The 23,964-nt window shown below is 31.8% G+C and overlaps 1 protein-coding gene across 2 annotated transcripts in view; it reads right to left on the reverse strand.

The window, feature by feature from the left end:
* The window catches only part of LOC118184096 (endoplasmic reticulum aminopeptidase 1-like), a 55,326-nt gene extending 35,888 nt beyond the window's left edge, over positions 1-19,438 (reverse strand). The window contains exons 1-5 of one of the 2 annotated variants that reach the window (XM_085827684.1): positions 19,335-19,438; positions 11,414-12,053; positions 7,484-7,757; positions 6,409-6,529; positions 3,256-3,410 (exon numbers count right to left, since the gene is read on the reverse strand). In XM_085827684.1, coding sequence (XP_085683810.1) covers positions 3,256-3,410; positions 6,409-6,529; positions 7,484-7,757; positions 11,414-12,053; positions 19,335-19,404 — 1,260 coding nt within the window. In that variant the 5' untranslated portion in view covers positions 19,405-19,438. Of the gene's footprint in view, positions 1-3,255; positions 3,411-6,408; positions 6,530-7,483; positions 7,758-11,413; positions 12,054-18,673; positions 18,830-19,334 lie in introns of those variants that run through there. The other variant, XM_085827683.1, reaches the window with a different exon arrangement.
* Positions 19,439-23,964: the final 4,526 nt, after the last annotated feature.

The following is a 23,964-nucleotide window of genomic DNA, read 5'->3' on the forward strand; positions in this document are numbered from 1 at the left end:
TGGTGATTTAATTGAGGATGTTTATTTTTGGAGTGATTCCGAAATCGCCATTACTTGGATTAAAGGTTCGCCAAATAATTGGAAACCATTTATCGCCAATCGTGTTACAGAAATACAGAGTATATGCAACAAAAAATTGTGGAACCATTGCGAAGGGAAACAAAATCCTTCCGATTTACTACCTCGAGGAATTAGTGCTCGGTCACTAATTAAGAATGATTTGTGGTGGCATGGGCCACACTGGTTACGTTTTCCTATTGAAAACTTTCCAAAACAAAAGAAATTAAAACCAAATTCAGAATCGTTGGAGTTAAGAAAAAGTATTATTTTGACTGCACCTGTAATTAACAATGAATCCCCAATTTTGCATATAGAAAAATTCAGTTCTTTAGGAAAATTACTTCGAATTACTGCCTATGTATTTAGATTTATTGGGAGGCTTCGGAAAAGGTCTACAGGGAATGGACCTTTAAGTGCTTTTGAGATTAAAGCAGCTGAACATTATTGGGTAAAAATTACGCAACGAGAATCGTATCAAGCGGAAATAATTAAGTTATCAAATAAAAAATCAATTCTCGATTCTTCCATCTACTCCCTTAATCCAAGGCTTGATGAGGAGGGAATTCTTCGGTTGAAAGGTCGCATTCAATTTGCAGACTGTCACGAGAATTTAAAACATCCTATTCTATTACCCTCAAAATGCAAGTTTACCGAGTTGATCATCATGGACTCGCATGAAAGGGTATTCCATGCTGGAGTTAATTCGACACTAACTCAGATCAGAGACAAATATTGGATCATTAAGGGAAGACAGCGTGTTAAGACTATCATCAGAAAATGTGTGATATGCAAACGATATAGTGCTCGTCCTGGGGTACAGGATATCGCTTCACTTCCTCCAGACAGAATTCAAGAGTCGCCTCCATTTGCTGTGACCGGGTTGGACTTCGCCGGTCCATTTTTTACGAAAGACAGGCAAGGTAAAGTTTACATGCTGTTGTTAACGTGTGCGGTCACTCGTGCCTTACATATAGAGATAGTAACTGATCTCAGCACTGAAAGTTCTTTGCTAGCTTTCCGAAGATTTTTAGCTCGCCGAGGACTGTGTACCACCGTGTACTCCGATAATGCCAAGACTTTTAAAAGAGCTGATAAAGAACTAAAATATATTTTAAAACTTTGAGTGACTCATCTGTGAAAGAATTATTTTCTGCTAGAGGCATAAATTGGAAATTTATTATTGAGAGGGGTCCATGGTGGGGAGGGTTTTGGGAGCGTATGGTACGAACCATAAAATCCAGCTTGCGAAAAATTATTGGTCGAGATCTCTTACTGTGAAAGAGCTTGAAATCCAGGCAATGATTAATTGTAGACCAATTACCTACGTGTTTACCGATCCCAATGAACCTTCTCCACTAACACCCTCTCATTTTCTGGTTGGTAGACGATTGCTATCTCTGCCTGCTAATAAAATAACATCAAATAATTTGATTGGGTCAAGAAATTCAATTATTAAACGATATAAATACCATCAAGATATTTTAAATCATTTTTGGAAGCGTTGGAGATCAGAGTATCTTTTTAATCTGAGATCTGCCAATATTTGTCCTCCACATTCTAACGCATCTCAGTTTAAAATCAACGATATTGTCTTGATTCATGACGACAAACATCCCAGAAATCTTTGGACAATAGGTAAAATTTTGGAATTAATGCCAGGCAGAGATGGTAAAATAAGATCTTGCATAATTAAAACACCTACTGGTACCTTAAAAAGGCCTATACAATTGTTATATAATATGGAACTTAACTAATGTTTGTATTTTGTATTTTTAGGTTTGATTCTCCTGACCTTGCTGATAGGTATCATTTAATGTTTTGTAAAATTTTATGTGCTTATAATTATGTATGCATGTGTTATATTTAACCATTTCTCCAGGATTTATTGTCGAAATATTAATTGAATATTCTAGAATATATTATTGAAAGATGAACTCTCCACCGAGTTCAGGTGGGGAGTGTTGTGTAATTTGAAGAAAAAGGCTAGAGGGCGCTGTTGCTCGCTTAGTTGTAAGAGAATAAAGTTTGTTCATGTTGAAGGCGGCGGCCTAAGAATACGCTCTGTATATAGTAATTAAAATATTGTTTAAAATGTAAAAGTGTTCAAATTAGTAAACCCACTGAACCACCATCATCTGATTTGGAGATGCACATAATTATTAGACACCATTCATGATAACAGTTCTGTAGCAAGTTACGGGTAGGTTAGGGATAGATTTCAAAATATTCATAATCTCTCTACTGCCGAAGAAGAAATCTTCATAGACTTCACGGCAAGTGGCGAAATTAAAAAACAATTTAGTAACAAATCACTACGAGGTTTTTGCACTTAAAAACAAGCGCATGTCATTAAAAACAAGCGCATTATTACCAATTTCAACATCCTGCCTTTGAAGACAAAATATGGATCTCAGCTAAAACATAGGTAAAAAGTCTATATCTAACACAAAATTTCCATTCGAAATACTTAGCTCATAAAGACAAAACCAAGTAAGTCGCTAATAATTGTTAAACTTGCTTTTAATTTAGCATTGGTTAAGTTAATTATTAAAGGCATTCATTCTGCAGTAGAAATACATTCCACTTTATAAGGGTTTTATATCAGTGTAAAATGTATCTCATTTGTTATTATGTCAGAATTTATTTTGTTTTGCTTTCTTTTCAGTAAATTAATTAATTCTTAAATAATATTTTCTTTTCGATATGCTCGCCCCCCTCCAACCCCCCTAGCGTTTAAACCCACTTTGTCAAATCCCCTAGCGGGTGCCCTACAGGTTTAGAATTCCTGCTTTAGTCAGTATATTCAGTATATCATTTGCTTAACTCTTAAATCAACTGTAGTTAGTAAGCAAATATTTTAAATTATGAGAATGATAAATACTTTGATATTGCACATATAGTATTATCATGTATATTTTAAAGAATGAAGAAGATTTATGCTTCTTACTCTCTCTATATACCGTTTACTGATGTATTAAAATTCTTGATTATGATCAGCGATGTACAGAATATTTTAAGAATTTAGCATCAAGCAAAATTAAAAGTGAATCTGATAATTAAATTATTGAGCTGTCTGATTATTTGACATCAAACTGAATGTATTTTACTGATATATTCTAATGCATAAGCGCTGCCACAAAAGTAATTTATGAAATATATATTGTATTTTACAAAACAAAAACGTAAGCCTCAAACCTGATGAGCCAATTCATGAGATATAACAGAAGCTGCAATTCCTTGGCTGTTAGTTGATGTTTCTGAAGGGTTGTACAAAACAGCTATCAAGCGGAAAGTTACAAGACCCCAGTTCTCCATGGCTCCAGCGGCAAAATCAGGAATAGCGGCCATATCTGTATTAAAAATTTAAAAAAAATATTATCATTTGCTATGTTTGATAAAGTCTTTAATAATAATCGATGTAGCTCAAACGACAAATTAGTAAGAAAAAGCATGGAAATGATAATAGATGTAAATCTCTAAAGAATTTATATCAGTCAGTAATTATTAAGAATGTCTTATGTGTCTATATATAATTTCAAAGGGTGAAAAACTCTTCAATAATGCATTAGTCACTTATAATACGAAGAAACTGAATGTAATATTTATACTTTTGTGATGTTGTAGAGTTTTGCTCTATTTTTCTAATAGTTATTTTTATTTTAAGACAAGCCTTTCTTGTACTCTCTAATTTTCCTACCTACATTTCCTTGTCAAGATGAGTTTCCAGTATTAGGCTTTATGCAAATAAGATAGAAACAAGTATTTAAGCTGAGGTCTAAATTACTTTAGTAGGCTAGGGTGTTCTGCCATTCGGTCACGTTGTTGCTATTAGTTTAAGCTTGCTAATCTGCTGCCGTACTTAACACGTTAACTGCCATGCCACTTTTTGGACTCCGGTTCGAGAAGCCAAATCGATTTAATCATATTATATTTTTCCGAGAAGCCAGCTCTTTGTTTCGAAGATTGTTTTAAAATTTATCACAAACAATAAATATATTCTTTTTTTAAACTAATGAATAAACATTGAATGTATATTTTTGGTTCATTTTCAATAAAATTTCTATTCGTATAAGCCAAATTTGTTTGCTTATTTTCTTCCAGGAGGCCATCCATTCATATTTACACTTATAAACTACGAACTAATTCTTACCGGCGCAAAAAGACCAAGTCAAGAAACTACGAGATAATTCGTATTAGGCGTTCTGCAGAAGAGCGCTAATACGAGTTACCTCGTGTTGGGCAGTCAACCTGTTAATACGTGCCTTCTGGTATACATCGGTAATTCTTAATTAAGGACCAACTACGAGAGTTTGATTATGTGTAAGTACGGGTGAGTAATTTTATTTAGTATTAGTTAGCCTTATAATTTTTATTTTGAGTTAAAGCCCAAGTGAAGGCTTCTTGTACGCCCAAGAGAGGCCGACTGTTAATCTAGTTTTGAGTTAGAATAAAAGGCTATTTAAACCCTTCTCTGGAATTGTTAATACTCACAAGAACTCAGCGAATAGTCACTACTTAGCTAGCTTTTCAATATTCTAGTTTTCAAAGGACTTTTATTTTAGTTAGAATATTACAGTTTTATTAATGCAGCTTTGATTACTAAATATACAATAACATAGTAATATAAAGTTTAAAAACGACGAATTTATCTTTAAAAACGATTTGGAAAGTGAATATAATGACCCGAAGTTTTCATGACTGCTTCATTGTGTGTCGGTTTAAGCTGTTCTATTGTTTCTATAAAATATTTTCCTTTGTCCAAAATGTAATGAGAAAACAATATCCAAATTCCGATGACTTATTCTTACTTCAAAGTCCATACTCAAGTATTTGTTAACTAATCTTCCTTCAATAACTGTCACTTGCCTCTAGTGACTTGAAATTTATGCACGTATCTATTCAAACATGAATAAATTATATGATTTTGAAAGAGTTATATCACCACAATGCGGCCGTAGTGGGAATTTGTTTTTCCTTATGTACTCTCCCCTCTGGTACCGACCGGAAAATTGATAATTGCCGCAACTTCTCTGCAGGATTCTATGTATACATGATCAGATCAAAATCTGAAAACAGTTAATCAGTTAATATACAAAATGGTATACATTTAAAAATACAGTTTCACAAAATAAACTAAGTGCCTATGAAAGATATCATCTTGTCAGATGAATGTTTTGTCCATTGGAAGTATATAAAGACATTCTTGGAGGTTCACGCCGAATATGATCCCTATAGTTCTTCTGAATGAGCATTTAACATCATCACATAAAGATCAGGGCTGCGTTCACTTAAATAAAGTGACCTTAAAGCAAATGGACGCCCTGAGATAAGTGGCTGTAAGATAACAGTTCTTTTGAGACAATCTGTCAATAATTATTGAATTTTTTGTTCTTCAGTACTTCTCACATTATTATGTTTTCAATTCCATCACTAAATAGTAACGTGATTTGATGGATGATTTCTTTCCATCCAAGAGTAGAAATCTCCTATATAAAGCCTTCTGCTTTCAGACCATCCTAGAGTAGAGACCTCCTGTATAAAGTCGGTATAACGTCTTCTGTATAAACCCTTCTGTGTTAAGCCCTGTCTCATGTTTAAAGCCTCTTGTATAAAGTTACTATATTCATTTTTCAACTCGTTTTTAGAGATAAATTCATCGTTCTTTAAATTTATATTACTTCACTGAAACTGTATATTACTGTAACTTTCAGACCATCATGATGTAGAGATCTCCTGTATGCTTTCTTGATCTTCCGCTTTCTACTTTTTTGATCTTCTGCTTTCTACTTTTCCTGATTTCTGCTTTCTACTTTTCTGATCTTCTGCTTTTTACTTTTCCTGATCTTCTGCTTTCAGTAAAATCAAATACGATACTCACAGTAGCCATGAGGACATATAATCAAGTTTTATTAAAGCGTTGACTTAGAAAGCGTTGAAATTAGACGTTCGATTTTTGACGTCCATTTAAAAAACGGACGTACGTTTGACGTACGGATACTTGAATCTAGACTTTCCTTGAATTAAATTCTTCTGAAAAATACTTATCTTCAAAATCCAATTCCAGATTTTACAGAAAAAAAAATCTGATATGGAAATCACATGACTTCCTTGCCCGGCCTATTAAATTATACACATTATTTGCTGCTTTTCGTTTAAACTTATTAAGTGAAGTTTAATTGTAAATGAAGCTCGACTTCACTTGAGCTTCACTTACAATTAACTTTACTAACCGTAATTGCTGGAGGAAGTTGAGGATTAGAACCAAAGTTTTTAGGTGAGTAAGGCGATATTATAAAATGTATCTACTCTGTAAAACGTTTTGAAGCATATGAAATGAAAAAAACTTACCTAATTTAGACAAAGGATAACTGATATTGAAAAATGTTTTGTAAAAGTGAAGAACATCGCCAGCTATCTCTAAGGCGAATTCAGACTCCCCGTATTGTTCGGCAGGAACAAGCACTCGAATCTGAATTGAAAAAATTAATCTTCTCATTAACAAAAAATAGTAATGCTTATTATTTCAAAAATTAAAAACTCATAAACCTTTCGAATAGTTCGAGATTCGAAAACTCTAACTTTGTAATTTTTCGTCTTTTAAAGCACTTGATTTCTAACTAAAATATCTTATAAGCTTTTTAACTCAAAATTTAAAAGGTAAATTTTATTTAGTAAAAGAGATTATTAAATGCGTATAGAACATGTTTGTTGCAATTCCAAGGACTTAACTAGCTATTATCACTTCGTCACGGCAAGATTGTTTTTTCAAGTAGGGGGGGAGAATTTAGGGTTCTGTATTTAAAGCTTTCTGCCTTACCTCCGGTAAATTTTCCGGTTTGCTGGTAAATTTTATTTAGTAAAAGAGATTATTAAATGCGTATAGAACATGTTTGTTGCAATTCCAAGGACTTAACTAGCTATTATCCCTTCGTCACGGCAAGATTGTTTTTTCAAGGGGGGGGGAATTTAGGGTTCTGTATTTAAAGCTTTTTGCCTTACCTCCGCTTGAAATATTCTGGATTTTTTCATTTAAAACGATTCAGAAAAATTTTTAATCTTTTACATGAAACTCTTTTCTTTTTTGCCCTTCCCTTTCATCCTCCTTCCAAACTTGTATTGACAGATAGAACGACATTTTTACATATAGCGCGAAAAGATTATTTAAACAGATTTCATAATTAAGAGCAAGATTAAAAACATGAATCTTCTTAGCAATTTAGTTAAGCTTGAGAGGGTACGAGTCCGTTTGGGCTTATATAGAGTAGATGCGAAAACGTATTGTTTCCAAGTTAACATGAAAAGAATATTAAAAAACTTTTAAAGATAACATGTTTGAATATTTAAATCTGATATATTTTCTTTCAAAATGAGGGCAATAAACTAAACTAAATAGTACTTCTTCATGCAGTTTCAAAATACTTACATTAATGCCATCAACGTTTGTAATCTGACGTTCTCTAAAATCACAAACAATAAAAGCAACCAAATATGTACTCATTTTAACAGTTTTCTGAAAAGATGTTATAGAAAGCTCTTCAGAATATGGTTCAGTTTGTATAGCTTCTGAATTGAAATAAGCTTTGTAATTCTTATCATGAACCATTTTGAGTTGAAAAGTAGCTTTCATGGCAGGTTCATCAAAACAGGGGAAAGCTGATCGTGCAGAAGTTGGTTCAAAGTTTGTTGTTGCAAGATACCTAATAAAGGAAAGAGTTCACAAAATAAGTTAAAAGCATTAAATAGGCCTAATATAGATTTTACACTACTATTTATTAAATAGACGTTCTTAAAAAAATAAGTGTTTAAATTGATTAATTGGCATGAACATACGAAACTCTCGAAAGATAATAACCCAAACTATATAATCTTTTTATGTAAACAATTGGGAAATTAAAGAAGGAATATTCTAAAAGTGTTATCTTGGCACTTGAAACGAAATTGGCTAACGCGAACCGAAAAGACCAAAATATATGAAACTTTCTGTGGATTTAAATACCAGATTCAGAACCTAACCTAGGATTCTCTTTGTTATTAATTAGCTAGATAAGCAAGGCAATTAAATTTCTTAATATGAAAAGAGTAATTAACTCCTAATGTAATCAGATCATTAAGACAATTAATTAAACCAACCAATCAGTGCAGGATTTACGTATAAGCTACACAAGCTACAAGCTTAAGACCCCAGCTTTCTTGGCCCCCGCTTTTTTCGCCGAAAACCCTCTAGGTATATGAAAATCATATTTGGCACTGACATATAATATCTGGGCTTATAAAGGGCCCCATATGTTAAATTGCTTAAGGCCTTATCAAGTCTAAATCCAGCCCTGAAACCAATAGATTACAGCAAAAGAAACGAAAACAAAAGAAAAGATTGAAACTGAAAGCAATATTTGTAATAATTTGAAAAAAGAGTATTATTTAACCATGAATTAGAAAAGAGTTAAAAAAAACCGCATAAAAGCATTCGTAAATTTTAATATAAAAATGAACTGTAAAAAAAAGAAAGTAAAGAAAATTATATTGCTTTAAAGCAGGAAAATAATCCCCTTTTGTTGCCATATGAGAATCTTCTGTTTCAAGTGCCATAATAAATCTTTTGACTAAATATTTCTCTTCTTTACACTTCTTTAGTTATTCAAATATTTGCTGCAGTAATCATTTCATTACTGTCGTGAACGTGTAAAACTGTCATTCAAGTGAATTGTAAGAAACTATAATGTAGACTAGAAACTCACAGTATAAAGACTGCCTGTATTCATACCTGGAAAGTCAGTTGCATTTAACAATGTGCATGTACTGTGTAAATAAATTTCGGCAAATTATACCGTAAGACCATATATAATGAACCGATATATAATGTAGGCATAACGAATGTATGAAAGTGCATATATCTGTAAGCAAAGTAATGTAAGGGAGTGTAATATATGTAAATATTTTTGTGTATCAGTAAGCTATGTATAAGTAAGTTATGCAATTTAAAGTAATGCAATATAAATGCAGAAATGTCTAATAAAAATGCATGGGTAACATATATGTTTTGTATTATGAATAAGGGATATAGGATGTCTAACGCAAAGCAATGTATGTATTGGAATGTCTATTTCATGTACTGGAAAATTATGCAATAAGTACCCAAATAACATGTAATGTAAGTAACCTGTAAGACTATTATGTTTGTAAATATTTGTATCTAAAAAATTAATCAGAATGTATCTGCATGTATCTATATGCAACTGCAAGTATATGTAAAAGTTTAAGCAGTGTAGGTAAAATTAAGTAATATGTGAAGCAGGCGTGCCTGACTATGTATGTATATAAAAATAATGTAACGCAGGGCACATGTAATATTGGCATATGTAACTGTACATGCAAACTGTATTTATATGCAATCTACAAGTAATGTAGGTATATTTATTGAAATGTACAGCTAAAAACTGTAACTGTACACAAAAGTAATCCAACGCAATGTAAGATTAATGTAATTCAGGTAATGCATATGCATTGTATGCCGGAAATGAGAGACAAAGTCAGTATGTAACTCTGTAAATCACGTTATCCATAGAATATGTTAACCAGCAAACAAGAATGTAATACTAAATATTAACATCCCTTGTATGGCCATGTAATTGCTCTTTTGAAAGACTCAAGGTTCAACTCTAGATATTGGTGGACGTGGCGCTACACCAATTAACCGACGGTAAAGGGGTGGTGCCCACGTCCCCCGTCGCATGTCGCATGTCGTGAACGTGTTGATAAATGTTGTAATTTTCATTTCTCTAACTTTTTTAGTTTGCACATTTTTTTTTTTAAATTTTTTGTTAACCTGGCTTTTTACCTTTTACATTCCTCTTAATTTATATTCTTCTTTTTATTTATTCAGATCAAAAGCTGAAATGTGAATTTCAGTATCAGATATAAATAATCCTAACTATTGCTAGAGACAGATTATAGTTCCATATAAAAATTATGTTAGTCATGAACAGTAATCTCCCTTCATTTAACTTACAGAAATAGCTCTTGTAATTATTATGCAGCTAAAGACTTCATGAAAAAACAATACAAGACTGTGTTACACAGAATTAAAAGTATCCTCGAGTGTGGTCTTGTGTTGCAGTGATTCAACACATCAAGCTGTTAACATACGATCAATCCCATGTTAAAATCCAGAAAAGGGAAGAGTTAATTTTTATGATCCCGATTTTGCGTCTTCTTGTCTGACAGCAATCAGTAAATCATATGAAAAGACGAATACAACTACTTATTTTTAAATCTATAAAATAATCATTAACAGAAACTTAATTTTTTATCTGACTCCTTACAATTGCACAGAAATGCATATGTTGTCCTTATACATTTTTCTAGAAGCGGTGAAGCAGTACGCAAAAACATTCACTAGTAAATAACAAAGAACACTCATAAAAATAATTTTAAGCTTCATTCAGATATAACTTAAGAAATTAAACAGCTATACACAACAACGAGAGATGGCAACTTTGTAGTTCAGTACATACGTGGTAACAGGCTAAATCATATAAAAACATTTCAGAAGAATAAAGAAATTCCGAAAATTCCGTAAATATGCTATATATCTGAAATTATCAGGCGACTTAAACACTACAATGCTGATTGTTTACACCTTACCCTGATTTCAAATATATTCTGCACTATAAAACTGCACTATTTCGTAACAGTACATTTCAACTAAAAGTCATTCAGTTCGTTATAAAAATTACATATATATAATATCCATTTACTTTCTTAATGTATAAAAAGTCAAATTTTTTAGCGCAACCATTGTACAATACTTGATGTAAAGGCTTTTAACTCGGATGATAACAAAAATCTTATTATTTATAAAAAAAGAGCTTTGTTTTCTGCTTGAGATCTGCGTAAGTTCTATAATTCTCATCACCCTCACAGTTATCTAGCCACAATCTGAAGACTAACGGTGATTAAAAATGCTAAGTTGTATTTTGTAATTTTCCTATTAACTTACTTCTATTAACTTCCCGATATAGAAATGGATGTAGAATAATAGTGAAATTACGTTTTAGATTATTTCTTCTTATTTCTGAATTTATTTTTGGCACGTAGTTAGTTCTAAAATAACAATGATATTGTTAATAGCTCGGTATTTGGGATTTTTAAATTAAATATATATGCTAAATATATATTTGTTTTCTACGGCTTTAATTCAAGAACTATTAATCAATTACACATGAACCATTTCTTATTTTCTTAGCTATAAACCCTTTTGTGCAATAAAAGGATTAAGTTCTAATAACTCACCAAATAATATACCTAATACATAAATTTTTACATAAAACTTTCCCTTTAAATGTAATGTTCATACCTTTTCTGACCATCTCCTGTCTTGTAGGAGCTCAAATAAAATCCATCCATGCTTTCTTCTAGATTTCTCTCAAAATCAATCAATAATTTATACTCCAGATTAGGCATGAAATTTCCATCAATTTTTATGTACAATTGTTCATGTTCTGGATATTCCAAATACTGAAGAACAGGTATTTCTCTTCCATCATTTTCATTTATTAAGATACTTGACAAATTAAGGTCCTTCGAATGTAAAACAATAAAATTTGTAGAGGCTGTGACCTGGAAAGTTATATTCACACTTCCAGAATTTTCAAAGGTTTTAAGATTAGGCTTCATCAATAAATCATAGTGTATGGGTAATACGAAAGAAGGTAAACGTATGTCTTTCCACGGAAAAGTTTCACCAGTTTTGGCTTTTGGTTCTTCTTCTGTACGCTCTTCTGCTCGTGACACAAAAATAGCTCGTTGATATTGTGATAGGTCATGTTCTACAGAACAGCTTTCAGCTGGTTTAGTAATAGATGTCAATGTGGCGATAACAATTATTACAGCGATTAAAATAGCAGTGACACTACATGCTTCTTGCTTCGGAAATGACATTTTCCTAAATTTCTTAGAACTGGATGTGCTAGTAGCACGTTTTTTCTCACTATCACCTGAAATAACATAAATATCCAGTAAATAAATTATTTATCTCAAAATATATCATTTACAGATGTAACAAGTGTACAATTAAAGGTAAAAATGTGCATAATTTAGTAATGCAGTGCAATATTTTTGCTGTATTAAAACAAAATACTATATTAACAAAACGTTATGTGTTTTTACTGTTTGTTCATGTTTCCTGTTTAAAACATTGTCACTGTGGATCAGAAAATAGTGCAAAAAATGGTTACACCATTGCCAATAATAAATTTTATAATCAAAGGTAAAAAATATACAAATTATTTTTTTTTATTTCTCCCAATGTTTTATGAAATAAAGCATCTTAAAAGAATAGGAAATCGCACTATATATTAGCAATAAAAAATAGTACCTTTACACTGTATCGATTCTTTATATTTTTAATTAGCACTGTAGGCACAGAGCAAAAATGAAACAACAAATGTTAGCAGCACATTGAACAAAGTGTTGTCGTGTGTTCCAAACAGAAATATGTTTCACATTCCAGGCAATGCCTTTTCATTTTTACTCCAAAGGGGCTTTGTCACCGGGGACTATTGTTTTCGTTTTGCGATTTCGCGTCGAATCACCCTGAACGTCCGTTTCACTTTTCAAACTGTTTCCACCAAATATTATTGCCCTGTATTATATTTTAAGAAATTAAATAATGAAGAATCTGCATAAATGTATGTATGTTTCTCGCACAGTGATAAAACAACGATGTCCAGAACTATCAAATTTTGAATGACGTAATACTACTGCGAATATGGGAATCAGGAAGTCACAATTTGAAATTTGGAATTTGTTTTATTATAAATTTCATATTTTGTAAACCTTTCACGAATGTTTGATCAACATACTCGAGGATTTCAAAGCGAGCAATGGCAAAGTTGTACAGAAAAAACATTTTTATCTCCTGCTCGTGAGACAGTGTATCGGAAATTCTAAAGATATGCTCATTTTAAAATTATTTTGTGATATTACTTTTGAACTGAATTTTATGGTTTAAGTGCAAAGAACATATTTACTAAATGAAGGTGACACACAAAATGTTAAAAAAACGCCCCTTTGGACGTAATTTAAAATCTGAAACCTTTCAGATTTTTTTAATTATTTAATTTTTTATACTTTTCGCTGGGCAAACACTGCATGTTTTTTCCCGTTTCCGATAATTGCTTTCAATAAAGCAATTAATGTCATCCTCACTCTCGTTTTCAGAATCTATATGAATTTTTGAATCAGTAACATGTGAACTAAAAGTTCATGATCACTTCCATCCTCATTTTCTTCATTCTTCTCCGGTTGACACATCTAATAACTTTTGCAACATTTCTTTCTTGTATGATAGATTACGTGACATGTTTGCCGCTTTCTATACTATCACAAATCAGCTGTGTAAAAGCAACAGGAATAGGAGCTGGGTCTAAAAGACCCGATCCGATCAAAATCAATTTTCCGAATCAAAGCCTTAGTGAAAAAAAAAAAGAAAATTTCGGAAACATAAAGATGTCGACCTCAGACACGACTGCAATGGACCTTAACCAATTGTTTAAAATAGGCAAGCTTTGAGAAATTTTGTTTAATGGCATGGGTCCACTGGACCCTGTGTGCGAGCTCGCGGGTTAAAGATCGTAAAATTAATCCAAATATCCGCATAATGGATATAAAGGTGTTCAGCCATGTTTGATGTTGTAAAAGGATGAAACTGCATGGAACCGTTGAAAATGCATTGAAGTCTGGACCACATTCCACTCTAACACCAGGGAATTGGATTTATCCGACAAAAAAACACAAAACGAATAAGACCAAACCATTATTGCTTTAAATCTTGCAGCGAGTTTAGGAGAATAGTTTGCGATAAAAATTAACGTTGGAGTTGTTAAAAGAGTCGTTAGGGCTCATGCATCTAGCGAGCGATCAGAAAGAAATGTTTCATGAAAAGAAAACACGCCTTGGTGTCTGGAAAAGTCATGGTTAAGAAATATTTATCATATTGAAACAATTTTACACTTGCAGACGAGTCAAAGTTTAGTATAATATTTGGGTACGATGGACGAATTACTGTGGGGCGACAACCCAATGAAAAACCGAATCCCCAAAACCTATTGCCTACTATTAAGTTCGGGAGTATAGGCATATTCATTTGGGGATGTTTCGCTGTCTCTAAGATGAAAAATTTAGTTTTTATATAAAATGATACATATCAACATAAATATATAAGAATCCCAAGTAGCACATGACGTAGCAAAGACGTTGCAAACTCGTCCGAGAGGTTGCAAAGTGGTCGTTTTAACTTTTATGACGTCTTTACAACGTAGCGAAGACGCAAAATATTTGCCGTTGCATCTTGACAATTTGTCGACGTCGCTAAAACGTCATGATATGACCGCTCTTAGACGTGGTGGTTTCAGCATCTTTTTAATAGTTCACCAGCGTTACTTTTAGAATGAAAAGAGACTAAATCTGCCCTTTCAAGAATCTGAAGTCCGCATAAGATTTATTTTGCAAAGTTTCATTATTTTATTTCATCTAAATATATTCATCTAAGGTAGATTCATCTAATGAAATATAAATTTAATATAAATACTTGAGCCCCAATAACACGCCGAACAAATACTAATTCAGAAGTCAAACAACAAAAATATAACGCTGATTTTTGTTGTTTGACTTCTGAATTAGTATAAATACTTGAATTATTAAATTTAATTAGTGCTAAAAATACGTGCTAAATTATTGTTTAAAATTTTGTTACAATAATTAATACTTAAAATATTTTTTTATAAACATTATAGCAAAATATTAAAAAATGAAACTAATCGATAAAGTAAGTTATTAAGTTATGCATTATAATGCTTAATGAAAACACACATATATATGTACAAAATAATCGGAAAACAAAATTGTTCAAGCTCTATCAAGCTAAAGATCCTAAAAATACAGCCCTAAATGTACGCTTGTGGTTATTATACAACTTTCCTGAAATTAGTTTCCATATTCTTGGATCTTAAATCCTATCGAATAAATATGGAGTGAGTTGTCAAAAAGAATAAGTAAACATAAGATTTCTTCGAAAGGTCTTTTAAAAGCAATTGTTACGGTGGAATGGAATATTCTCACTCGAAAACAGTAATTAAATCCACGTCAAAGCGCACGAAAAGTGCAATTTTATCGAAAGGATATCTAAGGAAGAATTGGATGTCTTGTTATTTTTATGTTTTTATTAAATATAAACTGCCTGTCCAAAATGACCCAATACTTAATGGCAGAATACATTTTCAAAACTTTTCATTAAACTATTTTTTAATCAAAATCGTTTTGATTTTCTTAATAAATGTTTAATTAAATTAATTAATAAATATGTTAAATTTATTTTTTCCTTAAATAAAGCAGATTTTAAAAAGATGATCACTAGCAGCTTTAGAAAAGAAGATTAATTTCCCTATTCTTCAGAAGAATGCAAAAAGAATTTTACTAAGAATTATGCATGGCTACAGAACAATTAGTTATAAAGACTGTTTCACAACTGAGGGGGTTACCACTGACTGATCTTCATTTTTTGCATGACAAAGAATAAATATATCATTCATATCTTTAAATTCTTTGTCATGCAAAAAACCATGCTTCTAATATATTCGATACGAAGTTATTATTTGAGAATCTTCCTCATTCTGCTGATCCTGTGCCAATTCCAATTATAATTTACGACAAATCCAACAATCCTAAACATAGTCCTAACCATTCGTTTATTGTAATTATACAGCAGCAATGATGTTACCAGTGTTCTCCCTGTTCTTTTAATCCATTCTGTCACACATGGGGTGAGTCGGAGGAAAAGCAAAGAAAATATAATATTTTTGGAGTAACCTGTATTGAAAGAAATTCTTACGGAAGAATGGAACATGTTTACTCAAAGACATAAATTGAATCCATGCCAAAGCATATGTAAAGTGTAAATTAAGCTAATGAAATCTTCAAAGACCCGTTATTTTCATGTTTTTATTAAATATAAACTGTTTATACAAAGTGTCCGAATACTTATGTGAGGTCCTCTTCAGAACGTTTTGAATAAATTATATTTTCAACCAAAAGCAATACAATAACATTTTTCAAAACAAGCAGATTTTAGAAAAAATGAATAGTAGTATATCTGAAAAATGATAAAAAATAAAGTTATTTGGTTTATATTTCGTAAATGATTTTTGAAAATAAAATGAAAAACATAAGTGTTCTAAAACAAATGTGACCCACCGTAAATTAATATGCTCCTGGCAAATTCTGTACATAATAAGAATTCGGAGCACTTACTTTGGAGAATTTGAGGTTGATTTCCATGTCGTTTGGCTGCAGCTGACCTCAGGGATGCTAAACTAGCGTTTATACACCGAACAATTCCGGTTGTTCTATATCATTCTTTCTATATCATTCATATTAAATATCATTCTTCTAATAGATTTTTAATAATCGACAGCTCAAACTATATTTTAATTCGTTATTTTTAAGGAAGTCTACAAGAAAGTATACAACGTAACAAGCAACAATTTTAATGAGAGCTATTAAGTTTTCCGTAATTTAAAGAAATAACATCAGAGACACTGGAAGAGCAGCAAAGGTTGTTTTCAAACCTTTCTTCAGTGTCTCTGATGTGTCGAAGGAACAAAAGAAATGTTCCATCCAACTGAGTAAAAATTAAATAAGGAATTAAAAAAATAATGCTGTAAGTTGAGTTATTTAAAATTTAATTTTTTTCAAACGATAATTATTTAGGAATGATACAGTCATTTACCATCGACTGTGGCAACATAGACTGGGCGTTAGCCCAGAAGGACTATTAGTCTCGAAACGGCATCTTGCGTTGAATCACTAAAAGCATTGCATCACTTTTCAAATTGTAGCCACCAAATATTATCGCCCTGCATTATAATAAAAAATTTAAATAATGAAGAATCTGAATGAATACATGAATGTTTCTAGCATAATGGTACCTAGAGCCATCAAATTTTGAATAACGTAATCCTTCCCCTGAATATGAACACCTGGAGGTCCGAATTTGTTTTATTGTCTAGTTCATATTTTGTAAAACTTAGCGAATTGTGATTAAAAAATTCAACGATTTCAAAGCGAGCATTGGCAACACTGTACGAATAAAAAAAAATTTTTTCTCCAGGGTGCGAGACAGTCTATCGAGAATTCTAAAGATATGCTGCTTTTAAATATTTTCATCCCACAGGAAAGATTAGCCCAAATGCTCTCAAAATGTGTATGCTTGTAAATTTTAAAAAATTCTGAAAGCTTTTAGATTTTATATTACCAACCAGAGTGGCGTTTTTTTAAAAAAAATTTTTTTAACGTTTTGTGTGTTATCTTTATTTATTAAATATCATGTTCTTCGCATTTAAACCACAAAAATTCGGTTTAACAACAATATCACAAAATATTTAAAAACAGCATATCTTTAGAATTTCCTCAGGCAGTCTCGCCCGCTGGAGATAAAATTGTTCTTTTCTGTACAGTGTAGTATTCTCGCTTTAAAATCGTTTTGTTAACCAAACATTCCTTTAAAGTTTTGCAAAGTACGAAAATAGATAATGAAACAAATTATAAATTCAAAATTCGGGCTTCATGGTCCCATTTTCGGGCGGAGGATTAGGTTATTCAAAATTTAATGGCTCTAGGTACCATCGTTTTTTTTTTTTTTTTTTTTTTTTTTTTTTTTTTTTTTTTTTACGATATAAGAAACATACATACATTCATGTAGATTCTACCTTATTTAATTTCTGTAAATAGTTCAATGCGATAATATTTGGTGGCAACAATTTTAAATGTTACACGCCGTTTATAGTGAACCCGCGAAAAATGCCATTTCGAGACTAAATAATTCTTCTGGGCGAACGCTGCTTTAGGGCTAAAAACGCCCCTTTGGGCGTAATATAAAATATGAAAACTTTCAGATTTTACTTTTTGGTTTGATATTATTTTAATTTTTTACGTAACTTTAATATGGCTTGCATCAGTATCATTTGATTAAAATTCTGTTCACGTAACCAATTTACTGTTCATCAAGGTATATGTTGTTGATTAACGTTATTGTGAGTAAGTCACTGAAAGCTTTTAAACAGTTTAGTGTCTAATAATTTCTTTATATTTTGAACCAATTTTACCTTAGCAGCTTATGAATAATTAGCAGTCATTGGGATGGATTTATCATAGAAATTTATCATAGAAATATTTACATAGTACAAAATTCTTATTGATAATTTTAAATTTAAAAATGTGCATCTTATTGAAAAAATTGTATTATGGAACGAAAATGGCTATATATATTCAGAGTTTATGATGGAAAATACTTTTTGCTCATTTCTCTCAGGTAAATTAGGAAAAAGGTAATTAGAAAAGCTAATTACATTTCATACAAATTCCTATAGACTAACACAAGTATGACAGAAGTAAATACGTACAACAAGTAAAACTGTACAATATTTCAACCATATTGAATAGAAGAAAACGAATAGATTAATAGAAAACTTTGCAAAAATACTGTTTTGCATAACAGAGAAAGTAAATATTTCAAAACTGTTTTTTTAATAAAATGATTTTTTAATTTTTTTTTTTTTACCTTTAGTGTTCAGATCCGCGTATGATAATATGCTCCATTCATTCCGCCTCTTGTAAGGTTTAAAAATCATTCTTGCCCTCTTTTCTTTAGTAGTTTCTAAGATAATCTATCAAACTATGGATCTCAAGAATTAGTGAAGCACGCTTTGAAATACATGCCTATTTAAAATCTCAGCTGCTATTTAGTAGAGACAGATGTTCGATGAAATGCCATAGTTAAATTTACCATCTGTAGATTCTTAGCCATGACGTTTAATAAAAACAAAACTTAAATAAGTTTCATAGAGAATGTCTCACAAAATGGATAGGTAACCTGTGATTTCCAAAAACTGTATGAAAAGTTTTAAATGCGTCAATTTGAATGATAAAACAGGATTTCGTTGGAAGTGTACATTTACTCAACTTACTTTCTGCAGAGAATACTTTTCTTTCAAAATAAAATATTGAGCTTAAATATTAATATATATCTTTCAAAATAAAATATTGAGCTTAAATATTATTAATTACAACAAGTAAAACTGTACAATATTTCAACCATATTGAATAGAAGAAAACGAACAGATTAATAGAAAACTTTGCAAAAATACTGTTTTGCATAACAAAGAAAGTAAATATTTCAAAACTGTTTTTTTAATAAAATGATTTTTTAATTTTTTTTTTACCTTTAGTGTTCAGATCCGCGTATGATAATATGCTCCATTCATTCCACCTCTTGTAAGGTTTAAAAATCATTCTTGCCCTCTTTTCTTTAGTGGTTTCTAAGATAATCTATCAAACTATGGATCTCAAGAATTAGTGAAGCACGCTTTGAAATACATGCCTATTTAAAATCTCAGCTGCTATTTAGTAGAGACAGATGTTCGATGAAATGCCATAGTTAAATTTACCATCTGTAGATTCTTAGCCATGACGTTTAATAAAAACAAAACTTAAATAAGTTTCATAGAGAATGTCTCACAAAATGGATAGGTAACCTGTGATTTCCAAAAACTATATGAAAAGTTTTAAATGCGTCAATTTGAATGATAAAACGGGATTTCGTTGGAAGTGTACATTTACTCAACTTTCTTTCTGCAGAGAATACTTTTCTTTCAAAATAAAATATTGAGCTTAAATATTAATATTTTTTTGGGCCGACCACATCACAAAGGTATTAAGATTCTTAATTCTATCAAATAAAAAATAAAAGAATTCTTGAAATCTGTCTAACATTTTACTTTGTTAGTGATATTTTACAATTATGGTTTAATTTTTAAATTCTAATCTTCTTCAACTAGATATTTTATTACTTTACGCCTTTCTCCAGGGTTTTTATATTGCTAAATTCGAAGGTTGTTGATAGAAGTATATTATTTTTGAAAATGATATTCTATTTCTCCCAAAATTGTTCGATTGGATTAAAATTTATACTCTGAGGAGGTATTTTGAATATTTTAAGTATAATAAACAGTATCCCAGTAGAATATTTCTAACAATAAGGCTTCAGGTTTTTATATTGGTATAAAACGGAATTACCGCTGTAGCAATAAATTCCATATCTCTTTTTTTTTTTTTTTTTTTTAACCATGCGAACTTCGCGTGTACTACAAATGTGCAACAAGAAACTTAGAAAAATAAGTTAATTGAAATATTACATGCTTTAATAACACAAATAAAAACAGAGTGCAGCTATCTAGACTTCATATAAACAGGTAAGTACACTTTCCAAGCCACACCTAACTTTCTTAAAACATTCTGCAGACATTATCTAAGCCCATAGAAAGTGGGAGCGAAAAGATTTCAATCTTGAGGAACTTTTTCCGACCACTCATGCCGTGATCATACAAAAACTGAGATACATTAGAATTAGTAAAGAATAAAGACTCAGAATGCATTACACATTTCATCAGTATGTTATTATATATATTGCTAGAAATCCGCTGACGGAAACAGAGATGGATTAGCTGACAGAAACGGAAAGCACTTGTTCAAAGAATGTACAGCAAGCAATTCCCCAGCAGAACAGATATTGAATCGCCACACTTTTGAATATGTGCAGGCAATGCTGTTTTCCAATGTCCGCATGGGCAATGTCCGCATGGGCCAGCTGAGCACTTGCTCGGGAATCCACTGAGCGTAGGAATCATATATGTCATTTGAATTGCCATTAATAAAACTATTTTGGACATTTAAATTAACTCTGTAATATAAAACTTAAATTATTTCACTTTTATTAAGATTATAAAATATTTTTAAAAAATTTGATAATATTCTAGGTAATTTCATACTGTGCTATCTAATTACTTTTATGTTTTAACACCAGTTTGTTTCTGTTGTTAATGTGCAAAAAAATAAATAGATGTTTATTAATATATGCATTTGTATTTCCTGAGAGCTTTATTATCCTTAAAGCTTTATTAATATATGCATTTGTATTTTATGGTGTTTGTGAGGTTTTTATCATACAGGGACTCCAGCACACTATTTGCCCCGGTGAGGATAATGGTGTAAGAACGAGAAATATTTAAACGTGTAGAAAGGCTTGATGTAGGCAGGGGAATATATCGCAGAAATTCTGCAATGGAAAATACTATGCTACGTCTATTTGAGAATAAAGCTTTACGGGAGCTTCTGCATAAGCGTAAAGTGAGACCAATAAATCATTCAGATGACTTATGAGGAAGAAATGCTTGCAGAGAGTATAAGCTTTGAAACCGGACTATTCTCGTCTGGATGGTAATTTTGCTTGTTAGTACCTACAGTAGGTTGCAGCAAATCCTGACTTCCTTTGCACGCCTTATTCACCGTCGAGACTACATTTGCTCTTTAGGGTATATTTAACACCCATGCATCTTACCAATCCATGCACTGCCGCTGTACATTTTTCATTATCTGTTGATAGTAGTGTCTTTCTGCACCTTTCTAAAACGTTGAATCGTTACAGAGAGGCTTCTTTGCCCGTTTAGGTATGCTAAACTCCAAGATCTTAGCTTTAGGTACATGATAATCTCCAGTGCACGAAATCATATGCCTACCAGGAAAAGTACTATATTAATATTTGGTCTGGTATTGTATATTGCTAATTAATAGGACATTATATTCTTTTCAGTTGCCTGAATGGCTAAATATACGGCATATTTCTGTAACATATATTGCTGGATGCTTTTTCTGATATTTTTTCAGCCGTCTGAGCTCAAATATGATTCTAGCATAATTGTCTTCCAGCTTCCTTCAGCAGTAACAACCTAAAATATTTCTTACTTAATTAGATCCCACTGAATCCGACTGGATGACTTCCGTTTTGGCCGTCAGGATTACCATATTTGATGTATATGAATTCTTTCTGGGGAACATGAAAAGGAAAATTTTAAAAAGTCCCATTCGTGAAGATTTAGTGACCAGCCTATCAGTTGTAACTTACATGAATATGAGTGAAATTCCTGAGAGCTTTATTAATATATGCCATATTATTAACATATGCCGCTGCTATGGGATCATTGACAGATATCCCACAGCAGCGGCACCTTGATACTTATGTGCGCCCTTATGCCGGGGCAATAGATGGTGGTTTCCCGCTACAGGACGGCAACGCTAGACCGCTCAGGGATGGTTATCTTCAGCAGTAAATAATTCAGCACATGGTATAACCAGGTCATCACCGGATTTGAATACTACCGAGCATGTTTGAGATGTTTTAGGAAAACGTAGACCGCGTTAACTGACAGTATAACCCACCGCTGTATGTGTTTTACAGCTTCTAGGGGAGCTCATACTCCATACTCAAAGTAAATTTCCTGTACCAAACTAACACATGTGATTCCTTCATTTTATTATATGCTGATTTCTAATTTCTTTTCATGTTATTTTATGCCTTACTATGCGTTGTATACTGTAGGTCTGTTCTACATGTAACCTTTTGAGTAATTGCCATTTTTGTGATTTTCTTGTAGAGACATAAGGTATTTTTGGAAGCAGGCAAGATGAAAAATTAGCAAACGCCTTCACCAGGAATCTAACCACGGACCTCTGAAATACCGGCCCAGCGTGCAGAACCACTACACCACGAAGGCACGCTAGGAAGGCGAGAGAAATACCTTATATACTCCCTCTTTTAAAGGGCGACTGGGGTTTTTAGGGGACCCTATCTCCAAATCCTGGGTGTGAAGAATTCTCAACCAACACCCTTTAGTTCAGGCGCCACTGTAGAGACATTAGGTATTTTTGGAAGCAGGCAAGATGAAAAATTAGCAAACACCTTCACCGGGAATCGAAACACGGACCTCTGGAATACCGACCCAGTGTGCAGAACCACTACACCATGAAGGCGGGAGAAATACCTTATAACCTAAATTAATCATAACTAGTATATTATCTCCCATTCTCTTAATTTGAGCGGGTTTATGCCTTTAATAATTTATTGATATTTTCTTTAATAATTTATTTATTTTATATTTTCTGACGGAAGTCTAGAACATGAGCTAAAACTGCAGGCGTACCAAGTGCTGTGAATTTCATACTTTACTTCTTAATGAATGAGAAACTTTAGAATCCTTAATGCAGGAATTTATATTGTTAAAAAATATTTGCTATTTTCCTTTAATGGGATATATGTCATGCAAAAGTAAACAAAAGAAGCAAACCTGATTCATAAATTTTAATATCTTATTCTAGCTATGTTAAGCATGAAATTTATATTAGAATTTGAAACAATCGAAACATTTTATCATAATGTCGTACATGTTCTGTATTCAGAAACAGTATGTGACATTTTGAAAAGTAACAAAAATTATATAAAATGGAATTCTAAGCTATTTTGTCTAAATCCTATACTAGAATCTGATAACTTTCAAATAGGATCTATTGTTTGGACATCCATGATTATTTTTGAGTACGGGCAAAATGTTAGAAATTCTGGTAGCAAATGTTAAGTGTTTTGACAGATAACAGATATCTGAAAGTACAAGTCAGCTTTGTCTATGAAGTCAAACTTATTGCTGAGTTAGAATGACGACATTCAGAGCAGGTGCAATGCAACAAAAAAACTTTGTCGAATCAATTGTACATAATTGATCAGATGTTTTAAAAAAAAAATATTTCAATACATATAACGTGGTTCGTGCAAAAGGCATCATATACTTAGGACCAAAAATAATTTTGCAAGAAAAAATATATGAAAGCTTTCAGATTTTACGTTAGGCACAAAGGGACTTTTTTTAAAGATTTTTTTTTTAAAGTTTTGTGTGTTACATTTATTTATTAAATATCATGTTCTTTGCACTTAAACCATAAAATTCAGTTCAAAAGCAATATCGC

Source organism: Stegodyphus dumicola, chromosome 12 (genome assembly GCF_044657685.1).
Source record: "Stegodyphus dumicola isolate Sdum_Otavi_A_Nest chromosome 12, ASM4465768v1".
NCBI classification, from domain to species: domain Eukaryota; kingdom Metazoa; phylum Arthropoda; class Arachnida; order Araneae; family Eresidae; genus Stegodyphus; species Stegodyphus dumicola.